Source organism: Trichoderma aggressivum (assembly GCF_033847375.1).
Source record: "Trichoderma aggressivum f. europaeum strain CBS 100526 chromosome Unknown scaffold_059, whole genome shotgun sequence".
Taxonomy (NCBI): domain Eukaryota; kingdom Fungi; phylum Ascomycota; class Sordariomycetes; order Hypocreales; family Hypocreaceae; genus Trichoderma; species Trichoderma aggressivum.
In genome coordinates this window covers 13,811-30,077 of record NW_026946425.1, presented here as the reverse complement: position 1 = coordinate 30,077, position 16,267 = coordinate 13,811, and the positions used below count along the sequence as shown (strand labels likewise).

At 48.9% G+C, this 16,267-nt stretch overlaps 7 protein-coding genes across 7 annotated transcripts; 3 read left to right on the top strand and 4 right to left on the bottom strand.

Annotated features, from left to right (window-relative positions):
• Window positions 1-335: 335 nt before the first annotated feature.
• On the bottom strand, window positions 336-1,555 carry Triagg1_9776 (uncharacterized protein; the record flags this gene model as incomplete). Its single annotated transcript, XM_062904770.1, has 2 exons — window positions 336-974; window positions 1,034-1,555. 2 exons carry the CDS (start codon window positions 1,553-1,555, stop codon window positions 336-338), a joined length of 1,161 nt encoding a protein of 386 aa, XP_062751233.1.
• Window positions 1,556-2,076: 521 nt separating this feature from the next.
• Triagg1_9775 (transcriptional regulator family: Fungal Specific TF) lies at window positions 2,077-4,279 on the top strand (the record flags this gene model as incomplete). Its single annotated transcript, XM_062904769.1, has 4 exons — window positions 2,077-2,086; window positions 2,155-2,356; window positions 2,408-2,435; window positions 2,501-4,279. 4 exons carry the CDS (start codon window positions 2,077-2,079, stop codon window positions 4,277-4,279), a joined length of 2,019 nt encoding a protein of 672 aa, XP_062751232.1.
• Window positions 4,280-5,650: 1,371 nt separating this feature from the next.
• Triagg1_9774 (uncharacterized protein) lies at window positions 5,651-7,340 on the bottom strand (the record flags this gene model as incomplete). Its single annotated transcript, XM_062904768.1, has 2 exons — window positions 5,651-7,128; window positions 7,199-7,340. 2 exons carry the CDS (start codon window positions 7,338-7,340, stop codon window positions 5,651-5,653), a joined length of 1,620 nt encoding a protein of 539 aa, XP_062751231.1.
• An 889-nt stretch (window positions 7,341-8,229) lies between these two features.
• On the top strand, window positions 8,230-8,778 carry Triagg1_9773 (uncharacterized protein; the record flags this gene model as incomplete). The annotated part of the gene is made up of 1 exon (XM_062904767.1): window positions 8,230-8,778. One exon carries the CDS (start codon window positions 8,230-8,232, stop codon window positions 8,776-8,778), a length of 549 nt encoding a protein of 182 aa, XP_062751230.1.
• Window positions 8,779-9,212: 434 nt separating this feature from the next.
• On the bottom strand, window positions 9,213-10,289 carry Triagg1_9772 (uncharacterized protein; the record flags this gene model as incomplete). The annotated part of the gene is made up of 1 exon (XM_062904766.1): window positions 9,213-10,289. The coding sequence occupies one exon, from the start codon at window positions 10,287-10,289 to the stop codon at window positions 9,213-9,215; it is 1,077 nt and encodes a 358-aa protein (XP_062751229.1).
• A 686-nt stretch (window positions 10,290-10,975) lies between these two features.
• Window positions 10,976-12,806, top strand: Triagg1_9771 (uncharacterized protein; the record flags this gene model as incomplete). The annotated part of the gene is made up of 2 exons (XM_062904765.1): window positions 10,976-11,639; window positions 11,716-12,806. 2 exons carry the CDS (start codon window positions 10,976-10,978, stop codon window positions 12,804-12,806), a joined length of 1,755 nt encoding a protein of 584 aa, XP_062751228.1.
• Window positions 12,807-12,924: 118 nt separating this feature from the next.
• Triagg1_9770 (uncharacterized protein) lies at window positions 12,925-15,376 on the bottom strand (the record flags this gene model as incomplete). Its single annotated transcript, XM_062904764.1, has 2 exons — window positions 12,925-15,064; window positions 15,117-15,376. 2 exons carry the CDS (start codon window positions 15,374-15,376, stop codon window positions 12,925-12,927), a joined length of 2,400 nt encoding a protein of 799 aa, XP_062751227.1.
• Between the last annotated feature and the right edge of the window lie 891 nt (window positions 15,377-16,267).

Genomic DNA, 16,267 nt, shown 5'->3' with positions numbered 1-16,267 from the left:
GTGCCGAACGATGAAAAAGGCCAAATAAAACACCCAGTGTGGCTGACTCTCGACTCAGTTGTTATAGTCTCTCGCAATGCTGGTGACCGAAATTCGTGTCTGGTTTTCATTCTGTGGCGTAGCGTGGCTTGTACAGTGTAGACTTCGAGACTAGCATTGTATAGAAGTGAATTCGGGGTTCTGTTGGCTGGAAGTTGGATCGTTTTTTTTAAAGGCGAGCATTATATCGCATAACTAATTATGTAATTACATGTGAATCTAGAGCTGGGAGTAGATTGTATATTGTAGTATCTGGTAAAATGGTAGGTGGAGCCTATTTCTATTTGTAAATAGGATTAGCTCTCAGCAAAAGCCTTCACAACAGCCTTCGCTCCCTCAGGATGCGTCATGAGTCGATCCATCTCCTCACCGGCCTTGATGTGATGTTTGCCGCGTTTCAACATATCCCTCTCATATTCCTGTACCGCCTTGTTGATATTCTCCAGTCCGTTTTCTTCAATCTTAGTAGCGAGTTCCAAGGCATCCTTCATGGCGAGATTGACACCCTCCCCATTGGGTACCGATAAATGCGCAGCGTCTCCCGCCAAAGTCACGCCTGGTACCGAGTTCCAACCAAAGCTTTCTGCAGGAAGTTGATACAGCGGCCAGCTGCGGAAATTCTCCGCGTTTCGAATATAATCTCTTAAATCCTCAGCCCAGCTTTTGAAGAAAGAGGACAAAAGCATATCGCGAAGGGCTTGGATGTTGTTCAAGTCCATAGAGGTGCCGACAAAGTGCTCGGGGGCAGTGATGCCAAAATAGATTCTGTATGAGTTATCGCCTTGTCGTTGAATGATCATACGGCTTGGCCCTGCTAGAAACAGAGCTATGCCATGACCGATTTTGTCCGTCAGCGCCTCGTGCAATACGCTGCTTTCCTGTATGCGAGTTTCGATAAATGTACTCCCTGCATATTGGGGCTTCGTAGAGGTGATCTATAATTATTTTGTTAGATGTCTAGCTCTTAATGTCGAGGAAGTGATGACAGCCGTACCGCAAGTCGTACTTTGCTCCAGGCCCCATCCGTCCCGACAACGAGCGAGAATCCACCAACGGTGTTGCCATTGGAAAAATGTAGGATGGGAGACGATTTGTCACCGTCGAAACTTAACTTTGTCAGACGATGAGACCACACCATTTGGTTTTGCGGGATTGACTCCAGAAGGATGTCTCGTAAGTTCCTGCGGTCAATCTCGGGCTTTCCACCAGTCTTCAAGCCGTCTTGTCCATCTTCTGCCTCGCCAGTAGCTCGATGCAACAACTCTCCATAGGAGTCAAAAAAGGTAACCCGATCGTCCTCCCATCTCGCTTTCCGAGCAAAGGCATTGTACAGACCAGCCTTCCGAAGAGCAAGCTGACCTGTTTCTTTGCGTATATCAAGTGAGCCACTAGAGACTAGTGTCGCTGCCGACTCTTCACTTTCGTAGACGGTGAAGGGGATATTCTTGCAGTGGAGGAGGCGGGCTAGAGTGAGGCCGCAAGGGCCGGCCCCGATGATGGCAATGGCACTCTTCATATTGTGCAGTGACAGACACGTGAAGTTTGGGCGAAGAAGGGTTACTGTACGAGTGAAGATTACTCTAAAGCCTTGGTGAAGCATGCTTGATATATGTTCTCTTCTTATTCAAGCGGCTCTACCTATATATCTGATGTCCAGCAGGCTTCCGGCTTTGGAAGCCCCACCTTGGGTGATGCGGCACTCGGGGCCGAACTACTCGGGCCCGAGTCACTAAGACCCGGGCCTACTAAGGCCCGAGCTACCATGAAAATGAAATATTGACTTCATCTCTGGTTCATTAGCATTCTTCACGACAGTACTCAGCACGCCGACATAACTACTGACTGCGGATCGGCAGGGAATAGGGGATTGGCTTCACAACAAGCGATCATACTTTCTCTCTGCCTAATCGGATGCCATGGGAACTGCACGCAATCCACCTTTGAGCATTCCCAACAGGCCAACTTTTGCTTGCGTTCGCTGTGCTGGGCGGAAAGTAAAATGTGACAGGCATGTACCATGCACCGCGTGTGTCAAACATGGAGCTGAGTGCGTGTTTCAACCTCCACCACCTTCTCGGAGAAGACGTCGACCCGGGGCAGCTGGACCTTCGATAGATAGGCGCGAATACCCGCAAACACGCCTTCAAGCGCAAGGCCACAGCCCTAAAGAATCATCCAATCCTCCTGATGCTGATTCGCGGAGTCATCTGTCGAGTCGGGAAACTCGCGGCTCACAATTGAGCTCATCAGAGCCGAGCGGGAGTGTCAGCAAAACTCAAGTTGTCCAAGGACGAGGGCAGTCAATGTTGATTGATAAGTGAGTTCAGACCCCCAATAACTTAGATATATTTGCTGAGTCCCCGCGTAGTAGCTTGTGGTCAAGACTTGTGGAAGAGGTGAGTGTCCTGCCGCGCATCTTGCTTAGGTTGGATTGCTTGCTGGGCGCTAACGGTATCACAAGTTTCACGACCCCGAGGATGCTCTGCGGAGGAGTTCAGACGACTCGAGTGATGCAGAAACCCTCAATGATGACTTTTGTTTTGTGCTTGGCGGTCCACCGATATCTCGCACCAAACTCCTTCATCCACCGCCTCAACAGATACATGAGCTATGGCGCACTTTTGTGGAAAATGTTGATCCTCTCTCCAAAGTTGTGCATATCCCAACGTTAGAAAAGGTATTCCGTGAGGCTGCAAATGAAGTAGACACGGTCTCGCGGAGCTTTGAGGCACTCATGTTTGCCATCTACAGCGCCGCCGTTATGTCACTGAGCGACGTTGAGTGTAAGGAACGACTTCACGAGCCTCGAAAGTCTCTGCGATCGAGATTAATGATTGCTACGAAGGCAGCATTATCGCGAGCCAACTTCATGAGCACGGTTAGCCTTGTAGTTCTTCAGGCATTAGTCATTCACATCATCTCAGCGCGAGACATGTACGAGCCGCGCGCCCTTTGGACCTTGACAGGTGTGGCGGTTCGCGTTGCCAACGGCATGGGCCTTGATCGCGATGGAACACTTCTTGGGCTGCCACCATTTGAGACAGAGCTGCGGCGACGCATATGGTGGTTTCTGAAAGCGCAAGATCTACATAATGCTGAGCTGTGCGGCCTTCCCAAGTTTCGAGATGTTGGCCTGAGCAGCGACTCGACAAGACGTCCCACCAACATCAACGACATTGAGATCTATCCGGGAATGCTGGTCTCGCCGGTGGAGTCGAAAAGTTTGACGGACATGACGTTTCTCGCTATACGATACGACCTACTCTGGTTTGCCGCCGCCCGCGTTGCCAAGTTTCGTCATCTAGGCAAGAGTCTGAGCCAGTGGGATCAGGATTTCGCATCCGAAGGTGATAAGGCGGAGACGGATCAAAGTGTAAAGGAAATAGAAGAGCATCTGGAAAACAAGTACCTTCGGCGTTGCGATCCTTCACAGCCGCTGCAGCTAATGTCGATGCTGATGGCACGGGCTGCGATAGACACCCTTCGCTTCATGACACACCACCCACGCAGATGGACCAGTATCAACCAGGCGCCGCCATTTGAGCGTCAATGGGTATGGGAAGTCAGCATCAGGCTTCTAGAGCAGCGCGAAATGCTGCAGTCAAACCCCTCACTGAACAAGTTTGCATGGCACGCAGCGTTTACCATGCAATGGCCTGCTTTCATCCACGTGCTCGATAGCCTCCGAGCCAACCCGTCTATGCCGGATGCCGAGAAAGCGTGGAGGCTGGTTACGAACACATTTGAGAATAATATGAGCATGTTATCCGACTCGAGAAAGCCCATCCACAGCGCCGTGCGCGGTCTCTGTCTAAAAGCATACGATGCTCACAGGCTGCAGCGCAATGCTGTTTATACTCTCCAGACGCCGGCATTTATTTTGAAGCTACGGCAGCAACAAGAGGTGGCGAAGATCAAAAGACAAGCCTGCCGTAGGAAAGCCGAGGATGCGTTCCAGGAGGACCCCATCAGCTCAGAGGCCACCACCGCATCGACAGGTCTTAGGCACGGCACGATATCTAACCAGGAAGACGCTGCTCAACACGCGGATGCCGGTGGTCAAACTCAACGATTTGAGCATGGCAATGAGCACGGCAGCGAAGCTGGATATACCTATGCTATAGAAGACATAGACCTGGATTCTCTGCTGGCTGAGGACGTCAGCGCAGATAGCAGGGCGTACCAAGCTATCAACTGGGAGCAATGGGATCTTTTCCTCGCCGATTCCAAAATCAATTGAGCAGTGCTATTGCGATCCCCGTGCACCTCTTGAGCAGCAGACTTATCAAAACTCTCCACACTATCAATGACTACAATTCAAAGGTTAGCTCCAACCTTACTCTGAGCCATGAGGTAGTGACGGGATGGGCTTACTCATATGGGCCATAGTTAAGAAATCTCCCTGATGAATGAGCTTGAAGCTTACGTTCTCATCACACCCCTTCGTCATCTGCTCAGTGGTTGCAATTCCGCGAACAAACTCTTGCTTCGGGAATCCGGTTTCTGCCATAAATCTGAGTTTCAAGTCTCTCAGCTCTGCCATTTAGAATGAAAATACCTGTGGATTGCTGAGGAGAAGTAGGTGACGAAGATGCACCAAGTCGCTTCCACAAGCTCCTAACTCCCATGGCTTCGACAGTGATGCTTGGTGTGGAAATAATGACAGTATTACAGCAGCAGAGTGCCAACGATAGTTTGATATAGAGGCAGTAAGGTAGATGCCCTAATCTGGTCCTCGGCCACAATGAGAAATTGGCTGTGATTGGAATGGCTACCCTTCGCTGCGGGAATGCCCACTTAGTGTGATGTCCGCCACGCAGCTCAATAATAGACCACCAAGTCCTGATGGTCTACGCCTATCATTTTGTGCTTGTATAGACTGAATAACAAAGCCTCTACTCGTATTCTAGATTCTCATATATAGAAACTCGACCTCAGAAGCCTCGTTGGGCTGTCGGATCAAGAAAGCCGCGCAGTACTGTAGCATCGAGGGGCTGTAAACATGAACCGCCAAAGCTAGATTGATTGGACAGAAATTGAAGTTGGTGCTCATTCCCGTGTCGTTTCAGCCTGGCCTCGTTTACACGTCAAAGCCAGCACTAGCGATGCATTGCCTGCACGACTGTGGCAGTGGACGCTTCAAGTCCAATAGCATCAAATCCTCGAAACCAGCAGCAATAACACCCCAGCTGTCGCTATCCAACCGGATGAACTACATATCAGGGTATAGACATACGTCAATGGCAATGACGCCAGGCAGCCCCCACAACTACAAAACGCGTTTCTAGAGGCGATCAGCGGGATGACTATGTAGGCTTTTGGCGTAGGGCTTTCGCTGTTATGTACAGGCATCCTCACTCACAATGTAGATGATATAGACATCAATAACTGCTCAAGTAGTCGAATATTCATTTGGCAATAATTCGCGAAACTTCCTCATGCTATGGCTCTCTCCATTTAGGGGGCAACGATGCTACATTTTGCAGTAATAGCGTCGCTGTCTGTTCCAAATTTCATCACCGTATTGTCCGAGCCAATTACAAATAATGTGCAATAGAATAAATTAATATTCATATGAATATAGGCAAGTGGCTGTTCCTCGCCGAGTTAACTAAAATTCAAACGTCTCCTCTTCTACATGAAACAGAATATCTTCACAACTTGCTTTCGACGCTGCTATTCTTCCACTGCGTATCAACTGTGCAGGTCCGCAGAGATTAACTGAAGCATCCATGCCCATTCTCGCGTCTCGCACGTTCTCAAACCACTTCATCAAATCTGGACGGCCTTGGTAAATATCCCCAATGCCATCAAACTTTACAGATTCGCTGTCTTCTTCCACGCCACTTGTAACGTGAATCGTAATATCTAGTGTGACGGGCACAGTTTCGTCCGACGCAATTTCGGCGAGGTTCTTGAGCTCAGCTTCAAACCAGGAGATGTGATCAAAATTCTTCACCGTCCATAAGAGATGAATATGCCAGCTACCAGGCATGGGTACAAGTCCTGATTTGGCTTGATTCACAATGTGTGTCGCGATACTGATGCCGGGGGTAATGCCGATTCCGCCAGCCACGAGTACGATCACTGGATGTGCGCCCCATTGCAGGTGACCGACACCATATGGACCATCAATCTGTAGTTTGGGAAAGTTCATTTCCGTAGATACAGCTTCGTATGTTCCTCCTTCGGTTGTTGTTGATTGAGCAACCTTTGCATCATCTTCCCCAACGTTTTGCACCTTTTTAGTGAACGAACCAAGCGCCCTGATGGCAACCGTAGTTTCATTCTGCCCAGGGGCAGAAGCAATGGTAAATGGATGCCAATTGAAGAATGACACGCTGGGGATCTGTACCCAAGCTATCTGGCCTGGTTGCGATGGCGCTGCTCCAGTGATGTTGAATTTTGTTACACCTCCTGAATAGTGTATAATTGATTTGACTTGTGAACCCCGAAAGTTATTGTAGAATCGGATGCCGCGATCAATTACCCAGAGACCAAACCCAGGAAGAAGAAATTCGGGTCCCTTGTTCGCGTGGTATAAAGCTCCTGCAACGAAAACAAGGAAGAAAAAGTGCGGGTAGTAGAAGGCCTCGAACCAGCGACGACGGAAAATCTTGGGAATAGATGTGATTGCAATGATACACAACGATATCCACGCAGCTATGCCCACGGGGATACGAGGCGCCTGAGCAGCCGTGTAAAACTGGTTCGTCTGCACGTAATGCTGTATGATGAGGCTGCAGTGCAGCGTTGCATGCACAAATGTCGCTAGACCAACCCAGCGATGATACCTAAGTAGCACTGCCGAGGGAATGCGAGCAACATGAGCAAAGAGGTTGGTACGCGCCCCCATCAGCAGGCTAAGACCACCGTTGGCGATTGTGAGCCAGCCATAGAGTTGGTAATTTGTAGTATAAGCAAACTTATTCCAGCCCCAGAGGAAGTTGAGAAAGGTGAAGACAGAAAGGCGTATGAGGATGGGAACGTTATTTCGAGTGATGAATGGGACAGCAGACGGCAGCGTTGTTATCTTGTGTATGGCAGTATAAATCTTCCAGTGTTTCTGACGTGCTGTATTCGGCCGGCCTGTAGAAAGATAATGTGAGAATCGACTCTTAACGAACAGATGAACGTGATGAGGTGAGACGAGACCTACCTTTTCTATAAAGATGTAGCAGATATGATGGAGCATGAAGCATGCTCTCAAAGAAAAGCATTCCAATAACACAAAGGAAGTACGCCCTGGCAGCTGTATACTGATCATTGATAATAGGATTAAGCATAGATGGGGATACCATCTTGGCGAATGCTAATTAAACTGCAGAGTCAAAGACTATTATGAGAGTAGATAATCTTTCAGTAAGAAAAAGAAGTTGTCAAAATATCGGCTCAATGAGAAGAAGGCAACCGTAGAGAACTGTCTATCAAGTTTCTTTTGAGCATCCGTCTCTCTTCAAAACTATATACTATGCCAATCAATGTATTTGACATTTGCATAGCCAATCTCATCTTGTATGACCGGTAAGACATGAATTACAACTATCCTGATTAGACAAGACTGATTACACATGCGCTACTTGATAGTCCGTCTCACTTACACCCCAAAATAGTCAGGGGTAATGTTTAATAACCTTATCTAGATATGCTCGGCACTTGTGTGTCATTTGAGAAGGGGCTATGCCTTTCCCTTTTCTTTGACCTAAAGTAGCTTGCATCTACTCTTTTGGGAAATTCTGATGATATATTGGCTAGCAATGCAGCAATTCCAAAGGGAAGATACTAGCATGCATGTCTCGGACCACTCCCGATGCTACATAATGCCTGGCACTAGAGATTACTCTTCAGTTCAGCCCCTTGGCAGTTTGGAATCAAGCTGACAAAAGTTCCCCATATTTTAACCTCTGTATTGAATTCGGCCTAACGTTGAATGATCTACGATAATTGACCCGCTGCCGAATGCCAGCTCTTTGGCAGCCAAACTTGGAGAGGGCAAGAAGAGGTGAGATGATGAATATATAAAGACAATAGAAATCTGCCTCTACAGCTCTCTTCTTGTTCCACATCCAGTACTCAATTCTTCCATCATACAAAGGACATCCTGCAAACTCCAAATTTCAAATCTTCAAACTTGAAAAGCCACTATCATACGCCCTCTTTCACAGCCAAACATCCAGCTATTTACCAACAATGTTTTTCTCGACCATGCAGACCCTCTCTTTCCTCTCGGCTCTGGCTCTGCCCGCTATCGTTAGTGCCAGCCAGGTCGGCGCTTCAGGCACTCTCTCTTCTCTTGATGGCGGCCTTGGCGGCGTCATCACTGTCGCCAGCGACTCTTCCCTCGAAGTTACACAGTATAAGCTGGCCGATGCCAGTGCTCCCGAGCTATACTGGTGGGGAAGCACCTCCAGCGATCTCTCGTCTGGCTTCCGCATCTCCAACGCACATATCACGGAAGCTGCTACTTCGGATAGTCTGACGATAGATCTGGATGCCGGCCATTCGCCCGCCGACTTCAGCACTGTGGGACTTTGGTGTGAGAAGTTCAAGACCAACTTTGGCCAGGCTCAGCTTGCAGCTTCCACGACGGGAACTTCGAGTGGCAACAACTCGCAAACCACCACCGGGGCCGCAGCTCCGGCACGTACTACCACTGGTGCGGGTTCTGCAAACAGCATCGGTGTTATGTTTGCACTTGCGGCAATGGCTGCTGGGGTCGTTGTTCCAGCATTGCTTTAATTGAGCAAGAGCAAGAATCTTGACAACGTTGCATGCAAATGACATATGCATGTAGCTTAGCAAGAGATGGAGGACGACACTTATATATAGATTAAAGTTCTTGTTTAGATGGCATAATTCTATAGATTTAATTTTTACTACAATTACCTTGATATAATCAGAATCGACTCTATAGTGGCTAATATTTAAGTACAGTAACCAGATGGACTTGATGCTTGGGCAGAATATCCATAGTTAATGGGAGTAAGGAGTACTTTAATTTTGTGCTTCTTTGACTACCTACATGTGTGTATGCAGTAGCGTGCTGACTAGAGCTACAATCAGTAAACCCTATAGATTTCTATTCCATGTCCCTAAGATTTATCACATTCCTGGTTACCGCACGCTGGGAATGCTGTGACTACAAACTCCGCGACAACATGAACATGGCCGAACTAGCCATGTAGCTTCTTATCCCCTAGTAACCACCCGACGCCATCTACAGCGTCTCGCATTCGTTTTCGACTAGCTGCCAAATCCGGATACATTGAATAAAATCCGTGAGGAACGCCGGGATACACGTCTATACTCGTCGGCACTCCGCACTCTTCTCGCAGGATACGCTCGTAAATGAGACTGTCGTCCCGTGCAGGGTCCATCCCAGCGACCTGGAAATAGACAGGGGGCAGAAATCCATGTCCAGTTGCAATAGCGTCGGGGTGAGATTGTTGGCCAACGGAGAATGTATTACTGATCGACGATGGATTGTCTCCTTTATACGCACTCATGTATTGGTTTAGAGCCGCCGTGTCGAGGATTGGAGCAAACTTGTTCTGTTCCATGGAGAGATAGAGCTCCTTGTAACGATCGGGAACATTACCAGGGTCAATGTAGACTCCACATGCTAGGAACTGCCCGGTAAGCGGAGGCTGTAGATCCCGGGCAAGTTGTGCCACCTTGTTGCTGATGGCTGCCCCGGCTGAGAGCCCTCCAATGATGAAACCCTTCTTCGGGTCGGCATTGGCAGGTAGAATCCCTCCGTCTTTCTCAGTTGCCTTGCGGGCAATATACTGCACTACTGAGAATACATCGTTGACGTCGGTAGGGAACGGGTATTCTGGTGCAAGGCGATAGGAAGGCAAGATGCAGGTGGCGTTGTGTGCTAATACGAGTTCCCGGGCGGTGGCAAGCTCCAGCTCCGGGTAGCCAACGCAGTGGCCGCCGCCATGAACGAGAATCACAATAGGGGATGGGAGGGTACTGGAGATGGCGGACTGGCAGACGATTGTGCGAGATGAAAACGTCTTGTCGATTGGAATATTGTATTCCTTCTCGACAATGTTCGTCGGTCGGCTAGCTGCGAGCATTTGCTGAGCATTGGGTAGAGTTTCCTCAACGGTCTTCTGAAATGTGGGAATACCGCCGGGAATGTGGCCTGGCGGCGACCCGTTGGCTTTCCAAGCGGCTTCGAACTCGGGGTCCATGATGCCAGTGGCGAGGATTTGTTCAACGGTCCATGGTGGCCGGTCCATTCCAAACGCGTGATGCTAAAAAGAACGAGAGGAAGACAATTAACTGTGTAAATGTATATGGGGACTGCGAGCCTCTTTTTATGATTTGTTTAAATCAGCATGTTAATAAGAGAGCGAGAGAAGAGATTACATGCAATGTTTTTATTTTATACCCAAAGGGTTCGCAACGATTCGCAAAGCAAAGGCAATAGAATTGACGAAATTAATGTTACACGGCGGGTGTCTCATACGGCAGAAACGCTGACTGTGTTACTGTGTTTGAATAAATCACTGTTGTTGGTCAGTAGCAATTTCGCAGCCTCGTCATACTCTTAGGGGTTGAAAATGAGGCTACACCCAAACTCTCTCATTGCAGAGATATTCAGCCGGGGGTTTGAGTCACTCACCGGGATGGAGTCACACACCGGATCCACTTGTGTTACTGCAGGTCCAACTCGAAGATCCATTGGTGTCAATTGCAAATCCTCTGGAAAATCAAACTCTTGGCTAAGAAAGAAATGATCTCATTAAAGAACATGAGGCTTGGGCTTTGTGAGACGATATGATAAATGCACTGGGGTAAAGTAGTGCAGCGCTCGAGTATATCCATCGAGTAGCGGCCTCAATTCTCTGGTCTGGCTCCGGCACACAACACTATTTCCAAGCACTGCAGTGTCTGTAGACAACTCTACTAAGCCAAGCTCACCATGGATGAAATCCGCGAGCTGGACAATCTGCAGCCTCCAGACCGTCCCCAAAACGCCTCTTCTCATGGGTTAACTAACGGCAAAGACCCCAAACCCGTACCGACGACACCAGCACCAGTGCAAGATGCCGAGCCTCAGTCGACGAGCCTTCGAACCTGGAGGTTCTGGGCTATCATCGTGGCATTGAGCATCACGGGACTCATGTCCGCAATCGAGGGGACCATCATAACGAGCGCGCTACCCACCATCACCAACGCTCTGGGTGGCGGCGATGCCTACATCTGGGTCCCCAACGCCTATCTCCTGGCCCAGGTCGCCATACTTCCCCTTGCCGGACAAGCAAGCAACATCTTTGGCCGTCGCCATCTCCTCCTGGGATCCGTCGCCCTCTTCACGCTAGGAGGCGGCCTCAGCGGCGGTGCCTCCTCGATGGCCATGCTGATAGCGGCCCGCACCATCCAGGGGCTCGGCGGCGGAGGGATTAACCTCCTGATGGAGACTATCGTGACCGACATTGTCCCACTCCGGGAGCGTGGCCAATACATGGGCATTGTGGGCATCGGCGCCATTGTAGGAGCTACCGTGGGTCCGTTTCTGGGCGGCCTGATCACCGATCATGCTTCCTGGCGGTGGTGTTTCTACATAAATGTGCCCATCGGCGTTGGTAGGACCAGCTTTTCCTCTCCGTTTCCCATCGATTGCATCTCAGTTCTCGCTTCTCTTTACTGACCATACTCCAGCCTCTTTCGTGATCCTATTTGTTTTCCTCCGCGTCAAGTACGAGCGTGACCTGAGCTGGTCGGCTCGCTTCAAGCGCATCGACGTCTCTGGCAATGCCATCTTCGTGGCCGCAATCGTCTCCGCCTTGATTGCGCTCACTTGGGGCGGCACCATCTACAGTTGGAGCACCTATCACATCATTGTGCCCCTCGTCCTGGGCCTTGTAGGTGTGTTGCTTTTCGCCGCTTTCGAATGGACCCCGAGACTCTGTCCTGAGCCCTCATTCCCGCGACAGATCGTGTCGAACCGCACCTCAGCAGCCGCTCTCGGCCTGACCTTCATTCACGCCGTCGTCGCCTATTGGGTATACTACTTTCTGCCGATATACTTCCAAGCCATCAAAGGGTTGTCACCTCTGCGCTCCGGAGTAAACACACTGCCCAATGTCGCTGGCGGGCTTGTCTTTGCGGTTCTGGGGGGCGTCATGCTCTCCAAGTTTGGCCGCTACAAGCCTCTACACCTGGTTGGATTTGCTGTGACCACTGTCTCCTTTGGACTGTTTAGCATCCTTGATGCCAACTCAAGCGACGCCGCATGGGTATGCATACAGCTTCTGAACGCCATGGGCAGTGGCATGCTTGGCGGTGTGCTTCTGCCTGCTGTTCAGGCGCCTCTGGATGAAAGCCATGTCGCCACGGCTACCGGAATTTGGAGCTTCGCTCGCTACTTTGGCTGCATCTGGGGTGTCACTATCCCAAGTGCCGTGTTTAACAACGAGTGCAGGCGTCTCGCGAGCAGCATTACTGACCCGAATATCGCTGGTAATCTGTCGGGAGACGGTGCGTATCAGCATGCCACAGGTGCCTTTCTATCCAGCATTCAAGACCCGGCACTTCGTGCAGAGGTGGTCGAGGTCTTTACCGGAGCGATGCGGACGGTTTGGCTTGTTGGGATTGCATTTGCTGCATTGGGATTCTTGGCCAGCTTTATAGCGAAGGAGATTGAACTCCGGAAGGAACTGAACAACAATTTTGGGGTAGAAGACAAAAAGGATGCTATCATCTCGCCAACGGCAGACACCGAAGCTGTACCATCATCTAACCCGGTCTAATACGGACATGGGCTTAGTTTACATGTACCTAGTTTTAGAGACCTGTAATGCCTCATTAGTTATAATTAACTGCTAGGTATTAACATCGTATATCGTTCTAGCTTGTATATATTGTCAATCATTTTCGCCATAGCTTCTTCAATATTTTCAACAGTCTTTTAATCACCTTCAACCCTCCACTTGGCGATTCCCATTCTTCCAAGACTTTCCTCGAATCCTGTGTAAATGGATGATCTGGGCCCAAGACATCGCATCTCCCCTGCACACACTCTTGCATTAAAGAAAGAGCTCTGTCTGAATGACCCCGACTGCGCAATGCAACGGCCAGGTTATGCTTAGATTGAAGCGTATAAGGGTGCTCCTCTCCCAACATCTTCTGCTCAAGCTTCAACGCTTCCGTTGCAAGAGATTCGGCCACTTTATATTTGCGCAGATCGTGGTATACTGCCCCGAGTTGGGTTATACTCCGAAGGGTGTCTGGGTGGTTCTCGCCAAGCGTCTCCCGACGGAGGTCCAGAGTTTCCTGATACAGAGCTTTGGCTTCTTTATACTGGCCCAGGCCTTGGCATGTTGCTGCAAGTGATCCTATATTCCAAAGCACAAGTGGATGCTTCTCGCCAAGTACCTCTCGTTGGATAGCTAAAGTTTCCATCTTGAGAGGTTTAGCTTTGGCATAATGACCCTGGTAATGATAGACGGCTGAAATCGACGCCAAGCTCTCAAGCGTGTGGGTGTGCTTCTCTCCAAGTACTTCCCGCTGAAGTGGTAGGGCTTCTTCATAAAGAGCTTCGGCCTCTTTATACTGACCATGGCTCTGGTATACTTGACCGAGTAGAGTCATAGCTCGAAGGGTATCTGGATGCTTCTCTCCAAGTGTCTGTCGCCGAAGTTCCATGGCTTCTTTGTAACGAGCTTTTGCTTTCTCATGCTGACCCTGGTAATGATACGCTGCTGCAAGCGAAGCCATGCTTTCAAGCGTATGTGGATGCCGCTCCCCGAGGACTTTTCGTCTTAGATCTAGCGCTCTCTGGTCCACCACCTCTTTTTCTCTCCACCGTCCTCGGTCATATAAGTACCCAGACGCTCTGCTTAAAAGTTCAGACATATCAACCTCCCTTTTGCTGATTTCTGCCCAGTTGCCCATTTCTACAGCATGGGCCAAGTACCTCTCGCACTGCCCCCATGCCTCTGGCTTCGAAGTCGGGAAGAGCTCTGACAACGCCTGCAAGGCAATTCCCGTGTAATATACCTCATCGCTTGCTTCTGTTTGCATCAAAGTTCCTTGCCCAGCTACACCTTGAAGGCCTCGCATGGTCAGCCTGTATCTTGCTGCTTCTTGCACAAGCTTATGCATCTCATAGCTTGGACCGCCAACCTCAATATGGCGCGTCTTGAGAAACGAGAATTCTTGCAACCGCATGATTGCAGATGTCACTTCAAGCTCTTCGGGCTCCTTAGTCGGGTCCTCGTTGCTGCACTTGCTGATCTGTATAAGCAACTCGTGCGGTAAGTTTTGGTTGTCTAGATAAGAGATGATATGGAGGACCTGATATGCCGTTCTGTTCTCACTTTGAATTCGCTCCATTGAGACGGTCCACGTGTCAAGGACACTATTGGGCATTTCGGGCCTTCGATGTCGATCAAATTCAGTGGTCTTCAGGGTATCCCATCGGCGTTTGCTCTCTCGAAGCAAAGACAGGTACCCGGAAGCAGTCGTCTGCATTCGCCGCATGTATGCACCAGCTTGAGAGATAGCTAGCGGAAACCATTGTAGCTCCCGAAGAAGAGTTTTGATATCCTCAAGTTCGTCATACCCATCTTTCTTATGTATCATTGCTTGAAGAAGCTTGATGGCTTCGTTGATCTTCATCGATGTAACCTCAACACCTCTTTGTGCGCCGACGAGCGTGCCTGCAATACGGGCGTCGCGACTTGTCCACAGTACTGCCCCTGTAGGCCCGTTTGGTACATACTCGTATAGGCTGTTCGTAGCTTCGTCGGTAGATAATCCAACGCCGAATAATTCGAGATTATCGACATTATCAAGGATAAGTATCCATGATGGGCATGCCTCGATACCGTCACGTACAGATCTAAGTAGATCATTCCCGTCGGCAGTGTGTTTAATACCAAGTTTGTTTGCAATTGTCTTATAGTCGTGTATAAACGTCGCCTTGCTATCTGCATGCACCCAGAATACGCTGCAGTTGTCGTCATGGTATCGTCGGTACGCATAGTCTAAGGCGATCTGAGTTTTTCTGGATTGATTAATTAGCAGTATTCATTTATGTTCCTTCAACGTGAACTTACCCCGATCCTCCTAGTCCCCAAAGCGCAGCACTGTGGAACTTTGATCCCCTTGGAAGAAGTTGCTCCAGACGCTCTACCAAGTCTGTGCGGCAGACCACATCCTCGTTGCGGGGATACGGAATAACATAAGTCGGCTTATCCACCCCGGGTAATAGAGGACCTGGGGTCAAATTATAATGGATGTCACCCTGGTTGATGGTGGCATTGTTTCCGAAATTATTATGATTGAGGGAACGCGAGTGAGACGATGGTTGGCTCATGGCTCATGATACAGTGAAAGATTACTTAATTTTAGACATATTGGATCAAGGTTTTCATCTTTCAATTCCTCGAGTATATAAAGTCATTCAGTAGACATGTAAGACAGCTTTGGGCCTCATTGGGAAGCGATGCTGCGCAGGATACTGCAAGTAAGATTTTACCAGAAAAGATGAGAACATCCAATAAATCACCTCCATCCGAGCACATGTCTGAATGTTTGGCTAAAATGAGACGTGATCTGCATGAAGCAAATGTAAGAAGAAGAAAAAAAGGTTTCCATGAAGATACAAGCAATCATAGCGGTGGATATCCTGGAACACAGGGACATAACCCTGTGCTGACGACAGTCTCACCTTCAGTATGGCTATAGACTTGGCTAGGTATACGGAATACGCTTTTCATATCTATTAAAACGTGTAATATAATTAAAGCTAAGCTTAATTTTGATTTGGTAAATACGTTAATCATACTTTTTTGAAATGGTTGAACCCTTTTTTTCCACCTCTTGAGATTGCATTTACACCAAACTTATATCTGTTCCTTCGCCATGAGACTTGGTGTGCAACAAGCAAACCACGGTTCAGTAAATTACTCGCAGGTTGTCTTCAATGAGGAAAACATAACAATATTCTCTTATTCATGCGGCATCATATGTATCACAGCACTATTGAACTCTGCAGTGTTTGTGCAGAACGCAATTGTCTTATTCTAAATGCCGTTCGTTACAGTCTTCCAATAAGGTGCTAATTCTCTTGAGTGACTATCGTTTTATTCTGACACATCAACTATATAGGCCGGTTTGTACAGTCCCTTGCGTCGTGATCCCTTACATCAATGGCTGCAGCGCAGCATCATGCAAGATATACGACCGATAGATTAAGATGCATCTA